The sequence below is a fragment of the Mus caroli genome, chromosome 11, assembly GCF_900094665.2.
Source record: "Mus caroli chromosome 11, CAROLI_EIJ_v1.1, whole genome shotgun sequence".
Taxonomy (NCBI): Eukaryota; Metazoa; Chordata; class Mammalia; order Rodentia; family Muridae; genus Mus; species Mus caroli.
Genome location: NC_034580.1, coordinates 70,579,938 through 70,594,760, shown reverse-complemented (window position 1 = coordinate 70,594,760; position 14,823 = coordinate 70,579,938). Strand labels below are relative to the sequence as shown.

Genomic DNA, 14,823 nt, shown 5'->3' with positions numbered 1-14,823 from the left:
CACTTTGTAGACCAGGCTGGCCTCGAACTCAGAAATCCGCCTGCCTCTGCCTCCCGAGTGCTGGGATTAAAGGCGTGCGCCACCACGCCCGGCTCAGCAATATTGTTTTTATAATCAAAAGTAAAATTTGTTGTTTGGTATGATAGCACATGCCTGTAACCCTGGCACTTAGGCAGGGGAAGTTAGGATCAGAAATTCAAGGCCATTCTTTTCTACATAGTGAGTTCAAGGCCAGCCTGAGCAACGTGAGACCCTGCCTCAAAAAACCAAAACCAGCCAGGCAATGGTGGCGCACGCCTTTAATCCAAGCACTCGGGAGTTAGAGGCAGGTGGATCTCTGAGTTCAAGGCCAGCTGGGTTACAGAGCAAGTTCGAGGACAGTTAGTGCTACACAGAGAAACTATTCCTCAAAATGAAAACAAAACCAACCAAACAAACAAACAAAAACCCAACACGGGATTGGGGGGTGGGGAGGAAGGGAGAGAAAGGGAGACAAGACACAAATATCAGATATGGCAATGCAGGCCTTTAAGTCCAGCACTCCAAAGACAGAAGCAGGTGACCTCTAAATTCCAGGTCACCCAGGGCTACAGTGATATCTTGTCTTAAAACAAACAATATGCCTCACCCTCAAAAATTCTTTTTCAAGCCGGGTGTGGTGGCACACGCCTTTAATCCCAGCACAGGGTTTCTGGGTAGCCCTGGCTCCTGGAACTCACTCTGTAGATCAGGCTGGCCTCGAACTCAGAAATCCACCTGCCTCTGCCTCCCAAGTGCTGGGATTAAAGGCGTGCGCCACCATTGCCTGGCTAAATTATTATTACCAAATGAGTGAATTTTTCTGCGTTTTGGTTAGATGGAGCACAGGAAAGCATCCTTGGTGCTGTAGGTGAGGAGATGAGGTGCACGCACCCAGTCTGTGTGCTAAGCTCCCCCACTTTAGATTAATCCTTTGGCTTTTTAGTTTTCTGTTGACAGGATCTTTGTGTAGCCTTGAATTTGCTCTGTAGCCAAGATGGCTGTGAACTACTGATTCTACAGCCCCTGCCTCCTAAGGGTAGGAGGTCCCTTGCATAAAAAGCAATTCACAAATAAGGAAGCTTAAAACAAACAAACAAACAATTTAGCAAGTTTCATTCTCAACAAAGGATTAAGGAGGAAGGGCAGGGGTAGCTTTCTACAACTGTCCCCATCTCTACTTTCTCTGGTGGCTGGTGGTTTGTTTGGTTTTGGGTGTTGCGCCGTTCTAAAAGGAGTTCTGTGCTTGTTGGGCAAGCCCTCTGCCACTACCACCCAGCAATGCCTTCAACCACGGCATTGCTACTGTGGCGGGACCCCAGCCTCCTCCAGCCCTAGCAGCCCACTCACGTCAGGAAGTGAGGGTGGTGCTTGACAGTGTCCTCCAACTTCTCCAGAAAGGTCAGGTCTGTGGCCTCCCCAGGACGCAGGCACTCTTCATCCTGCAGGGCAGCACACAAGGTGAGGATTTACTGGACGGCGGGTGGTAAGTATAGGGGACACCATGTAGAGAGCCACAGGCACAGGAAAAGGGGGCAGAGTTTAGGGAGCCCTGTCAGGGAGCGTGCAGACTGGGCCAGCACCTCAACTTACCCTGCCCAACCCCACACTCTGACCCAGTGGACACACTTGGAGAGAGAGGATAGGAGGCTTCCCAACTGTCACCCAGCAGGAGGCTAGAGGGGCAGAGGACACGCACCAAGATGGAGATGATGCCCTTGAACTTCTCCTCTACCAGGTCACAGATGATCTTGTTGTTGAAGTACTGAACAGGTTCCCACTGCACAGAACGAGAAGGGCGCCAATTATAGGGTTCCGTACCCTCTTCCAGGGAGCCCCACTGCCTAGTTTCCTATAACACGCAGGGCACCCCCGACACACACATACCGCGATGCCCTCAGCCTCGTATTCCTCCTGCTCGGACTTGAGAGTCAGCTCGATGAAGAGCTGCTGCAGCTTCTCATTGCAGTAGTTGATGCAGAACTGCTCGAAGCTGAGGGACAGCAGGAGAACCCACAGTAGTGCCGGGGACACAAAGCGGGGACGGGGAAAGGACAGGATCAGGTACAAGCAGCAGAGCTGAGAGATGCAAAGCAGGGTCACAGCTGGGAGAGAGGGGCAAGGGACAGAGGAGAGAGGAGGAGAGGGGCAGGGGACAATCGGCAGGCAGATGGGCAGGGGTAAAAGCTTAGGACTGACCTGTTATGCTGAAATACTTCAAAGCCGTAAATGTCCAGGAGCCCAAGAACCGTGGTGCTTCGCCAGCTGGGGCTCTCAGCGTCCTAGGGCCAGCCAGTCAGCAGATAGCATGGGTCCCCAGTGTCTGCCCCAGCTCCCCATCACGGGTCTCCCTGACCACCCTCCCTGTCTTCTTTGAAAGCAGCATGGACCGAGCGCTCACCTTAGAGGCCAGTGACCTATTGATCTTTCTAACCAGCCAGGTGAATGTCCGGCTGTACACAGCCTTGGCAAGAGCATCCCTTGCATATGCCGCCTGTTCAAGGTTCAGTGGGCTCAGGAGCTGCAGCAGGGGAAAAAGACAGGAGATGAATGCCTCAGACACCCTTCTGTCCCACCTCCCTCAGACTCAGGCGTCAGACAAGGACGTTCTCACCACCCAGCCTCATGAGTTTCAGTAAGTGGGAAGGTTGTGGTGCTTTTTGTGACAGCAGGGACAAGCTGGTATAGCAGCCTCATTCTTAAGAGGTGGGAGCCTTGCAGCTCACTGTACCCCTCTGAGCCTCAGGCCCCTCTAGGACTACTGAAGGCCCCCGAGTAGACAAGTGGAGGGGAACAATAGGCCAGGGCTCCCTAAGACTGCGCACACCTCCTGTTCCTGTGGCCAGTCTGAGTCTCACCTCTTCCCCCTTGGCGATGATCTTCCTGTGGGTCAGGGCTTCCCTAAGTGTTGTACCTTCCACACCAAGGAGCTGCCAAGGGTGGGATGGACATAGTGAGGGGCTGGGTCCTCTTGCCTCAGCGCCCCTTCCACACCCTCTGCCCGCCACACTCACCCTGGTCAGATATTTGAGCTGGTTCTCAGTAGTAACCTGGGCATTGCTGTCCTCGTCAGCAGCAAAGTGGATGTTGCCCAGATGCAGGACGCTGGCCACGATGCTGAGCAAGTCCTGAGGTAGTAGCAGGGGGCACATGGTGGTTATGGGGTGGGGGAGGTCACAGAAACTAGGAGATGCTCAAATAGGGCAGGGGATGGTTAGTAAGGCCCTCAGGAGCAGAAGGGGGCTCGAGTAGAAAAGGGGTCCAAGCTGGGCAATGGTGGCGCACGCCTTTAATCCCTGCACTTGAGAGGCAGAGACAGGCGGATCTCTGAGTTCGAGGCCAGTCTGGTCTACAGAGTGAGTTCCAGGACAGACAGGGCTATACAGAGAAACCCTGTCTCGAAAAACCAAAAGGAAAAAAAAAAAGAAAAGAGAAAAAAGAAAAGGGGTCCAAAAGAAGTGGGTGTGAGGGGAGGGTTCACAGAGAGCCCTAACCTCCACTTCATCCTCAGTGAAGTCAATGACGGACAGCGCCTTCCTCACAACCTTCCAGTCACTCTTGTCGTTGATGGAGGAGACCTTGGCACACTGGCCCTGGAAGAGAGAGCACAGCTGGGCTGCTGCCACTGGCACTGTGCCCCCTGGGTGGCATCAACCATGCCTGCCAAACACTTACCTTCACCAGGTACAAGTAGCTCTGGGGGTTCCGTTCCAAGCCCAGCCGGCGGAGAGTCTCCTCCTCGCCCCCCTCCAGTAGCTGGTAAAAGACGTGGAAGTTCCGCTCCCCGTGATTCTGGTGCACCACCCGGGACTTTTCTAGGAGGTAACTGAGAATGTGGCCTCCCACGGGGGCACCCTGTGGGCAGAGTGGGGAACAGGGATGGTCAGCCGGACCAGCAGAAAGAAGCTGTCTTCCTCTTTTGCCCCTGTAGTAAACCTGGGATCTAATTTCTCTCCTTGCCACTGGCTAAGTGGGCTCAGGTACCCACTCTGCTCTTACCATGTTCATCTAGGAAACAGAGATAGGGCTCAGTGGTTGAGAGAGCTGCTCTCACCTCAGTGGGTATACACACACAGTCCCCGCACACGTACGCGCGTGCACACACACATACCATGTTCATCTAGGAAACAGAGATAGGGCTCAGTGGTTGAGAGAGCTGCTCTCACCTCAGCGGGTATACACACACAGTCCCTGCACACGCACGCGCGCGCGTGCACACACACACACATACATACACACACACACACACACACACACACACACGCACACTCAGCCACTTCTGAAGTCCTGTTTGCATGCCTGCCAGGCACTGCAAATTTAACAAGCCTGACGGTGCACCCCAGCTTTTCTTATCCCACACTAACTCCAGCTCATCTTGGTCAGCAGCAACTCTGTCCCACAAGTTATTCAAGAGGGAAGTTTGCAGTCCTCCTTGGAACCCTCCCCGGCCTCCCCAACTTACTTCCTATATCCCAACAGCCACTCCTGCTACTTTAACCTTGAAAACACCCAGAACCAACCTCTGCTCATCACCTCTACGTCTACCACCCTGATCTGAGAGGCCGCCATGCCATCTGTCAGCTAGCTACATTACATCAGCCTCCTAACCGGTTCCCCTGCTTGGCTGCGTTCCTCTGTCATCTACTCCCAACAACGGCCAGAATGACCTTTTCAGTAGGAAAGTTACATCACTACACGACTGCTCAAAACCCTCTGATAGTTCCTTTTCACTCAGTTTAAAAAAAAAAAAAATTCTTGCTGGGCTCTGAGGAGCTCTCAGCTCTCATCGTAGCTGGTACTCTTAACATGACTGAAGGTTCTTGGTTTAATTCCCACACCAAGGCAAAAAAGAAAAAAAAAAAAAAAAAAAAAAAAACCTTTGCACAGACCTAAAAGGCCCTCGGTGTATCTGGCTTCTCACTGTTTTCCTGGCACCTTGCTTTCTCCTCCAGCTTCCGGCTTTGCTGTAGCCTTTACACACACCAAGGGCTCTGCCTCTGCAAGGCCTTGGTCCTCACGTCTACCTGGCCTCCTTCCCCCAGGCATCTGTGACACCTGCTTCCCAGTCTGCCAAGTCGTTACAGCAATGCCATCTCTGAGTGAGGCCTTCTCCCTAGTCGTTTCGCAGGCACAGCTGTGGCGGTATGCTCCCGGAAACCCAGTTACTCAGGAAGAAGAGGCAGAACCACCAGGAATTTAAGGGCAATCTGGACTGCAAACCGAGACTATCTAATTAAAAAGGAAGTTGTTACCTCATTTTATTTTCTGCTAAGGCCTTAATTATTATGTTTCTGTAATAATTCACCTATCGCTCCAGGAGGCAAGATTTGTTTGATTTCACTGCTCCCAGAGCAGCACCTGGAAGAGTGCCTGGCACGTCGTAGTAGGCACTAAACAAATGTTGAATCACTGAATGGCTAACCCACCCCCTCCTTATTATACCCACAGGTACCTTGAAGTCAAACTGCACGTCCATGTACTTTCCAAACCGGCTGGAGTTATCGTTGCGAAGAGTCTTGGCATTGCCAAAGGCCTGAAGGTGGGGGGTCGGGGACAGGAGTGTGAGCGAAGCCTGGCATTGTCTTGTCTACCCCTCTCCTCAGATGCTGCACTCTCCTCACCTCTAACACAGGGTTGCTCTGCAACAGGCGGTCTCGCACTGCGCCACCCCGTTCAGGGGCTGGGCAGGTCTCTGCATAGAACTGGAGCAGTCTCTTGGTGGCCTCTGTCTTGCCTGCCCCACTCTCTCCAGAAATCATCACTGCCTGGTCCCGACGCTCAGTACGAAGTGCCCGGTATACAGTGTCAGCCACTGCAAACCTGGGACAGAGGTTTGTCAGGGAGTTCCCAGGGTGGTATCCCACCCATTCCTGAAGGGAACCACTCTTGTAAAATATGGGGGTTAGAACCTGGAAGATGGAGAAGGGGGTGGACAGGTGGGAAGCCTTCACAGGGTACACCTGCCCAGCTGAGGATCACTCCAAGTGGGGTGCCAGCCAAAGGGAAGCTGGGCACTTGAATGAGGCTGGGAGTCCTCACAGGTGGGCCATGTTAAGATAGTTAAAGGAATACTTCAGGAGTGGGAACTGAGTTCAGGAGCTGAGGGTCCTGGTTGGTGGACAGAACTCAGATTCAACTAATGAGAACTGAGGTGACCATAGGTGAACAACCATGGGATTCCTCACAGTAGTGACCAGTGAGTCACCCAGGGGTCAGGGAATCATTTCAGAGTGGGGTTTGGATGGAGTCATCTTGCAAGAGGACAGGGTAGGTCACTCCTGGAAAGGCAAGGGAATCACTTACAGATGAGGTGGTACTTCATAAAAACTGACACCACGGTAGCGTTCCATATGCTGCCGGCTGTAGATCTGTAGGTCTCGGTAGGGATTGACAGAGACCAGGACAGGACCGATGTAGGTCTGGGGGTTTGGGGGGTGGGGAGAGGAGAAGAGTCAGAGGCTTTTCCTGAAGGTTCCTGCTGCCACCTTCCCCTAGGTCCATGGGCCCAGCGGTGCTTATGGCTCTCACATAAATGAGGTTCTCCCGGAACCGCCGCCGGAGGTTCTCGATGAAGGCAGCCTCACTGGTGAAGTTCTCCAGCAGAACAAAGTCCTGCACCCCTACCCGGTCTCGGGCAGTCAAGGCGCTCTCCATGGTCACTCGAACCCCGTCACTGCCCAGGGCCTGTGGGGAACCAGCCACAAGACACTGTCAGAGTCTGCAGGTTAGTCTAGTCTCCTACCCTGCCTGCAGGATGTAGAAGGCAGGGACACTTTGAACACAGGCTACAGAACATGTTCCGGACATATGGCTGGGTTGCAGGATGCTGGAATGCAGAAAAGAGACCCTATGGGACATATGGACCATGCACACAGCCCATAGGAGCACCAAGAGCCCAGCAGACATTGAACGACTGCATGGAATCCAGGGCGGCGGCGTTTTGAGTTGAGGAAGGTGGGACATGACAAGGAGCTCCTAGGAACAGCAGAAAGAATGCTGGTGTTGACCTTGGACAAACCTCCTCCTTTCTCAGGACTGCTTCCTCTTCAGAGAACAGGAGTGGGTTAGTTCAGGTGACCTCAAATCCCAGCTACGTGTTACAGGTGCTTTGGAGGACAAACGGTTCAGAGGGAATTCTGCAGACAGGGAGGGGCCACCTCTCCAACTCCCATCCACCCCAAATTCCCAGAAGTAGAAGTTGTTTAGGGAATAAGCAAGAGCTCACGTCCTAGGAGAGGGTTTCCCCATGGGGCCACCACCTCAGCTGGACTTGATGCCCACCCCAGAAGCGGGTGGCCTGCCCTCCCTCAACTGGAGCCACTCCCTCCATTCCAGCTGCTAGGCTTCCCCCCCCCCGGTCCCCCGTTCCCCCCCCCCGCAGCTCCTCCACCGTTGAGAAGCCTCAGGAGGTGGAGGGTTCTCCCAGGGGAAACCCAGCTGCCACCCGAGGGTGGGGCAGGTACAGGCTTAGCTCGACCCTCAAGCCGCGTCTTAGGCAGAGCTTTCCTTTCAAAGAGGGCCTGCAGATCTAGAAAATGCTGGGGCGGGGGGTGGGGGGGTGTCAAGGAAGAGGAAGGTGCTGGGAGCCGCTGTAAATTCCAGGGAGGTCACCAAGTCTCCCCTGACCCTGGTTTCTAGCCCTAGTTGCCCAGGAGTTCTCTGCTTCTCCGTCACCCCTAAAGTCCGGGGCCTGTCTCCCTCAGACCTGCCCACCCCTGACCCACCCAGCCCGAAGCTGCTGCCAAACACCACCGCAGCCAACGCCCCCTAGTCCTCAGGTGGGAGGGGTCTTAGCCATCACCAGGGGCGACCGCATGGTCCTGGGTTCGAGCGTTCTGCAGCCCTCTCCTCGGCCTCCTGTCCTAGCAACTTTCAGGGACATCTTCCACCGAAATTTCTGGGCCGCGCCCGCTTCAAGGCCGGCCCTGGAGCGCCGCAGGCCACCGAGAGATACCCCGGACCCCAAACCTGCCCGCGCCCTTGCTCACCGATGCCCGGTAGCGCATCCTGCCGGACCCGGCGCCCCGCTCTGTTGCCCGCGCCTCTTGGTCGGTGCTCGGCCGCGGCGTAACCGAGGGAGGGGCCAGCCCGCCCCCTGCACCGCCCCTTGCAGGCCCCTTGGCTCAGGGGGCTCGGAGTCCGGACCCTAGGACTCACGGCAGACGGCCTGGCCGGGCTGGGTGGGAGGGGGTTCGGGACCTAAGAGGGGGCGCACGTGGGGCGGGGCCTCCTGCGTGCCGCGGGCTCCGCCTGAGTCAGGTTTTCCAGGAGGAACGTCGTTAGTTCCAGGGTGGGGCCCGGAACCCGCGCGGCCGCCGCGTCTACACAGCTCCGGAACTCACTTCCGGGCTCGTGTCTACAACACGGGGCCGGACACCCCGCGCGAGACGAGGGCTGAAGCCCGTGGGTCACCGGGGAAGCAGGATTTCCCTCCCCACCCCCAACCTCGAGTCCCGGGAAAGTTAAAAATAGAACGAAATGTCCAAATACGGCCGGCGCCCCGGGACAGGCGGAGCCTCTGTACGGGACACTGTCCACCCCCATACACACTCCCAAAGGACTGGCTCCATTCTTTAAATCCCTAGAAAAGAAATTGTTTGAGACAGGGTCTCTTTACGGAGCCCAGTCTGGCCTGGAACTCAAGATGCCTCCTGCCTCAGTCTCCTGAGTGCTGAGATTACAAACTTGTGCCAAGAGAGCCAGAAGAGAAACATCTCTTGAAAGATCTCTTCCCTAGCAAAGAAACTAGTCCTAGGGTCAGAGCAGGGTCCCCTTTTTGACCCAGCATGACCCCTAAAGAAGCCTGTTTGCCGAGTAGGCAGCACTCTTCTCACTTTCCTACATGTGCAGCCAATAACCTTATGTTCCAGCCTGAACATCCTCCGGACTCAGTGCCCTGCCCCATGGGCTCCTCTCCTCTCTCCCTTCTTTCTGTTCCCTCTGGATCTCCGCTCTTCCCTGAACCCAGGCCATCAGCTGTCTTCCATGTCTGTCCAGCACCCTCGCTGGTTCTCTGACGACATCAGCCCTTTCTAGGCCCGAGAATAGTGTGTGTGAGGAGCGGAGTTGACTTTGGGTCAGTTGCCACCTCTTGTGGCATATGGATGTCTACGATAAAACAAAACAAAACAACAAAACCAGCCTGGCCTTTTCTTACTAGCAGGATGATCATGAGCAAGTGCCTTAAGAGACCGATTGGCTGATACTTGCCAGAATTGTTGGGTTGCCTGAAATGAAGCACTGACCAAGCCATCAACACCACTACTACCCTCTTCCTCTTTCATTCTACACGCACTGAGGGACTTGGGGGAGAGTCCAGTTTTCTTGTCTAGTGAGGAAAGCGTCCGCCCCTATATCTACCATTTGCAAAGGGTTCTCAAGTGCCTTATCTATCTATTCCTCGCCCTTTGTAAGGAACCTAAAGCATATACCGAGGGTATTCACTTGGTCTAGGGACGACAGGGGGAGTAAGAACCCAAAGCACCAAAGCGCCCCACCCCTTGGACCGGGACTCCCTGGGGAGGAGGTGAGTCTGCGACAGGTGCTGCCTGCGGCCTCAAGGGGAAGGATGGTTCATTACTTCGTTGAACAACAGCTCGAGCCACAACCCGGGGGTGGGGGTGGTGTGCGGCGCCAGCTGGGGAACGAAGCCCTTTGGAGCGGGCCAGGGGACTGGGTGCTGCAGGTGGAAGATGGGTGAAAGACAGGGCAAAGGGGAGCGCCCTCTACGATGCCCCCAGGTTTAAAAGAGAGGATACGACCTTCAGCCCACCCCAGAGCATTAGAAGACCTGAGGCGGGAGAGCTTGGAGTCCCCAGCACTAGCATGGGCTCGCTCCCCTCCCCCTACCGCGGCCTCATTGAGCTCCCTCTCAGGCCAGCGGAGCCTGGGTGGGAGGAGCGCGCTGAAAGGGGAGGGGCTTCGAGGCCGCAGTGCCCGCCCCGCCCCGCCCCGCCCCGCCCCGCCCCGCCGCGTCAAGCGGCTGGAATGAGGGGAATCCGCGTGTGGAGGGGTCCGGCGGACTTCACCCATCCCGAGCGGCGCAGCCGCATTCCTAGGATGCCCGCTGGCGCCCCCGCAGCCACCGCCCCGCATCGAAAAGAGGGCGTGTAGCCGCCGCCCTCCGGGCCTGAGGCCAGCCACAGTCCGGGCAACTACTTCTAGCCTGCTCCACCTCTCTGGACAGGAGCGTGAGTCCAGAGAGGGGAAGTGAAGTGAGGAACCAAGGGTGTGAGGGACACCGCCATGCCAGGCGCTTCCTGTGTTCTTAGCTTATGTCACTCTTGTCAGTGCCGGACGTACACCATGAGTTATGTTGTTATCCTATTTCAGAAGGGGGAACTGAGAGTAGGTAGGTGAGAAGCCTTGTTCAAGATTTCTAGACTTGTACGAGGAATGGGACTGGAACCCAGGACCCCTTGATACCACTACGGTAGTGCTGCTCTGATCCCTCCCAACAGTTAACAGGACTGCACAGTTTTCCTCAGTGACCTAGGACAGAAACCTGTCTAGTGTGACCACTGATGTTTAGGGGTGGCAACTGGGGAAACATTCGAGGGCCCCACAGCATGGCCCTGGGCTTAAGGTTGGCTTCAGGCTAGAGTACACCTTAAGCCAGTGAGTGACCCAAGACTTAATCCCTAAAAGCACCTCTGGGGCTCTTCCTACTTGGATGAGTACTGGGACTATGGGGAGTGGGGCTGAGAGCAGAACTGGTTCATCCAGTGGCCCTTACCCAGGGTTTTGGAGCCTGACCTCTAGTGGAAAGGGTGGAGGAACTGCTGGGGCGACTTTCACTGAGGCTAACAGGGAAAGCACAGCTACTGCAAGCCTGGCAGGTCAGCGCTGGGCACAGCAGCCTCTTGCCTCACTGTGGAACTCGGGCTGACCTGGAACTCAGCAGCCTCTTGCCTCAGCCTCCCTAGTGCTGGGATTACAAAAAGTACGCTATCATGCCTGGCTTAATTTAGATTTATCAAATCCATTTTAGGTCTGGGCCCCCGACTACCCCATTAGGGACTGTTAGAGGCTGGGGGGGGAGGTGATGTGGGGAGGGGGTGCTCACAGTGCCTAATTAAGCACTCTGGCTTCAGAACCACGGATCTTTGATCTGCCAGAATTCTTTACCCGAGAATCCAGCAAAAATAAACAGAGCACCTTGCCCCTAAATGAGTTTTCACGTTCACTGTCCTTCCCGGGTGGGGGGGGGGCAGGATCTCTAGCTGTGATAATCATGACCTGGCTGGCATTCAAAGCTGGTCCTCTTCCCCTTACACCAATCAGATCAGTCACCACCTGCTAAAACCTCATTCCGGGTTCTCCATCCTGCTCCTCTCCTGGACCAAAGCAACAGCCTTCTTCAGTTCTCCCCTCTGGCATTTACAAATGCAAATCTCACACTGTTACCATCTCAAGTTAATGGACAGGAGGCTAAGAAAGCACCGCTCCCCGCTCCCCGGGTGCCAAGCTTGCCCTTCACGCTTGACCATGGGCTCAGTTTACTGCACTGCTCCTGGATTAATCTCTAACTGGACAGGTAGTCAGTCCTCTCCAGTCCCTTCTTTCTTCACTACCACACACAGCCAGGAGGTGCTGGTTGTACCCCTGCCGACAACCACCAACCACGGGAGACTGCACGGTCTGTGGCTTTGCACCTGCAGCTTCCTAAGCCCAGCTCTCTCAGCCTACCCACCTCACTTAGTCATCACCGAAGAGTCAGCTCAGGAATCACCTTCGCCATAGCGCCTTCTTAATTTCCTCTAACACACAGCCTCCTCCTTACTAAATTAAGTACTAATCGTCTGCTTCCTTGTCAGACTGCCGGGAGACTGACTGCTCCGGTCTTAGGCAAGCACTCAGCTAGGCACTCGCTGGAGATTCCATAACCCACTGGTGGGCGCTTGCATGAATGAATGAATCTCAGAGGGCTGGGAGTGTGAGCAAGAGGCTGTCTCATGCTGTAATTGAATAAAACTGTGGGCCAGCCACTCATTCTCCCATTCATCTGTGAGCCCCGCACCCGCTGCATTTTCACAAACGGCTTGCAGGGATCACCGGCGCGCCTGGGCTACGGGGGCGAAGGACGGGAAGGGGCGGGGCTCTACCAGTTTCTCCGGAACCCAATGCTGGGAGGGCCTGCGGGAGTGGCCGGGAGGGAGCACGGAGTGCCTGGATCCCGCGCCTGGCCCCAAGAGACTGAATCCCAGAGCCTCCGGGTCTTGGAACCCTGCACTAGTCGGGCTGAGCGAATCCTGTCTCAGCAATACCCAGCTAGAGACAACACGACCACAGCTCTGGCAGCTAGCTGAAGACGCTCAACCGCCCACCCCTCCAGCCATCTGGGACTCTGTGACTACGTCCCCTCCCTCGTGTACCCACCGGCTTGGTTCTTCGGGTGATCGGGCGGGGGCTGGGCTGGACGGCGTGGCCACCTCCGGAGTCCGCAACCCCGGTACGATCTCTCCGCCCAGGGCCCGCTAGGGGCCGGGCCGCTGCCTATCGTCATCCCCCGCAAGGCCCAGGCTCAGACGCGCGCGCGCCCTTGGGCCCCGCCCCGTGCTGGTGGCCCTCCCCAGGGTCTGGGCCAGCGCCGGCCAAGGCTTGGTGCTGCACTTCTCTATTAACTCGTAGGACAAGACGCATCACAATTATACACTGGCTCACACACACACACACATTCCTCCAGTAGAAGACCCAACTCTGTAGTACTTGGTGGGTGAGAACACCAGATGCGATGGTCTTTAAGCAAACCAGGCCCTCACTATGCTGCCTTGCGTGCTAGGCCAGTCCTTCCCCATTTCTAATTTTCTCTCTTCTTTCATCCACCTTTTCGTTCTATGTTGCTAGAGTTGGGCAACCCCAGTTTTGCGTGCCCCGTGAGGAAAGGGAAGAAATTAATTGTACTGTACGTCTACAACTTTTACCCGTACTAGTAGTCTTTTGGCGTCAGAGCACTGTCATCTTGCCTTCTATGTCCAGTTCCCAGCTAAGCCCATTTAGGTTGAGGGAGCTGGCAAAGGAATTAAAAATCTAAACCTCCGATTTGAATAAATTCTTTCTAGTAGCCCACAATCCCTCACCCCTCTTTCCACCTACTCCTTGTCTTAACGGTTTCTGTCCCCAGCGAAGATCAGAACAACTCCTCAATGCTCATGTCTCTCTAGTGGGATGTACAGAAGAGGTCACCCAGCCCAGGAGAGACCCTACCACCAACCCTCCCAGCCCACAGGATCATCATCATCATAGCTTACGAGTTTGCATGGCCTGTGGGGATGGACCACACGGATGATCTCTCCCGTTGGTATCAGTTCTACTTGGAGTGCCATTCCGCTGTGTGGAGAGCCAGCCTGCAGAACGCAAACACTGTCCGACGGCCCACTGGCTCCGGCGGCTCCACTGGCTCACGCTGGGAAGGCCAGTTGGTCCTGCTTCAACTCCAGCCCCTGGGGATGTGGCTGGTCCAGCTTCTCAGGACACAGCTGGAGCAGTCCAGGTCTGATTGGGAGGTCTCTTGGCCAGAGGGTTGGGGCAGGAAGAGGAGGGGCTGAAGGATGGAGGAAATGCCTGTTGTCTCAGGTAACCAGAGGAGCTGATGCAGCCACCCATAAGGGACCCTGGGCTCCGGGTCAAAGGTTAGGAGACAACCCTCTACCCGCTCTAGCAACATCTTGGCAGGGCCGCCCTCTCAAGCTGCCCTCTCTCCGATCAATTTGAGAGAGCTGACCAACCAGAGGCATATCTTCCCACAAACCAAGAGGACGCCTTAGCAGTATTGACTCTTGAGGCTCCTGAAACGTAGCTGCCTATAAAAAGTGGGCTTTACACCAGTTTTGTTTTTGTTTTTTGTGGGGTTTTTTTGTTGTTGTTGATTTTTGTTTTTTTTGTTGTTGTTGTTGTTTTTTCGAGACAGGGTTTCTCTGTATAGCCCTGGCTGTCCTGGAACTCACTTTGTAGACCAGGCTGGCCTCNAACTCAGAAATCCGCCTGCCTCTGCCTCCCGAGTGCTGGGATTAAAGGCGTGCACCACCACCGCCCGGCTTTTTTTTTTTTTTTTTTTTTTAAAGGTGTTTGACTATGTATTTTGTCCCCGCTAGTTTTGAACTTCTCAACTCAAGTGGTCCTCCTGCATCATCCTTGTGCTGGTAGGAGAGGCATGCCTTGACAACTTGACAAAGTCTTGCTTTTTTGGAGGCCAAGGCTGATCATGTTGGGCAGAAGGGGCTCTTAGGAAGAGCAAGAGGCCTCTACCCTACCCACTTCCAAAGCCTCAAGGTAAGTTCCTGGGTCCCTTGGGTATGTACCCCCCCCTTCTGTTTATTTTCAACTGCACCCCCCCCCAGTGTTCCTGTTTTTCTGTATTCATTGTTGCTAAATCACGGCTGACATTTTCCTGGCCTGGAACTGAGCTCTGGATCACCAGTCATTCCTTATAGGAAATGAGAACGAACAGGGAAGTCGGGGGAAACAAGACTTTTCCAGAAGGAGAAGCTGGCATGGAAGGGGTAGAGGCACCCTGGGCCTGCCCTCACACTGATGGCTGGGCACCTTCCCTTTTCTCCCCTCAGCTTCCTCCGCCCAGGAAAGGCCTATAAAAGCTTCCTTCCTCTGGGAAGCACATCTATCCACAGCAGGCTCATCCTAGTGGCCACACAATGGCTCTTATCAGTCTCGGAGCCAGGCACCAAGACCCAGCACACACCAAGTCTCACATATTTCCTGTTTCCACCCAACGGGTCAGGGGTGGGCCCAGAACAGCCATATCCTGACTGGGGCCTAAGAGGGAGAGCAATCCCCTTCCTTTTTCCG

At 55.1% G+C, this 14,823-nt stretch overlaps 1 protein-coding gene across 3 annotated transcripts in view; it reads right to left on the bottom strand.

Annotated features, from left to right (window-relative positions):
* The window catches only part of Myo1c (myosin IC), a 24,031-nt gene extending 10,522 nt beyond the window's left edge, over positions 1 to 13,509 (bottom strand). The window contains exons 1-14 of one of the 3 annotated variants that reach the window (XM_029483613.1): positions 13,269 to 13,509; positions 6,547 to 6,702; positions 6,322 to 6,437; positions 5,640 to 5,838; positions 5,471 to 5,551; positions 3,694 to 3,873; positions 3,513 to 3,611; positions 3,033 to 3,146; positions 2,877 to 2,948; positions 2,420 to 2,539; positions 2,218 to 2,300; positions 1,906 to 2,011; positions 1,718 to 1,798; positions 1,369 to 1,460 (exon numbers count right to left, since the gene is read on the bottom strand). In XM_029483613.1, coding sequence (XP_029339473.1) covers positions 1,369 to 1,460; positions 1,718 to 1,798; positions 1,906 to 2,011; positions 2,218 to 2,300; positions 2,420 to 2,539; positions 2,877 to 2,948; positions 3,033 to 3,146; positions 3,513 to 3,611; positions 3,694 to 3,873; positions 5,471 to 5,551; positions 5,640 to 5,838; positions 6,322 to 6,437; positions 6,547 to 6,702; positions 13,269 to 13,343 — 1,574 coding nt within the window. In that variant the 5' untranslated portion in view covers positions 13,344 to 13,509. Of the gene's footprint in view, positions 1 to 1,368; positions 1,461 to 1,717; positions 1,799 to 1,905; positions 2,012 to 2,217; positions 2,301 to 2,419; positions 2,540 to 2,876; positions 2,949 to 3,032; positions 3,147 to 3,512; positions 3,612 to 3,693; positions 3,874 to 5,470; positions 5,552 to 5,639; positions 5,839 to 6,321; positions 6,438 to 6,546; positions 6,703 to 8,006; positions 8,433 to 12,396; positions 12,549 to 13,268 lie in introns of those variants that run through there. The other 2 variants (XM_021178300.2, XM_021178299.2) reach the window with 2 other exon arrangements.
* Positions 13,510 to 14,823: the final 1,314 nt, after the last annotated feature.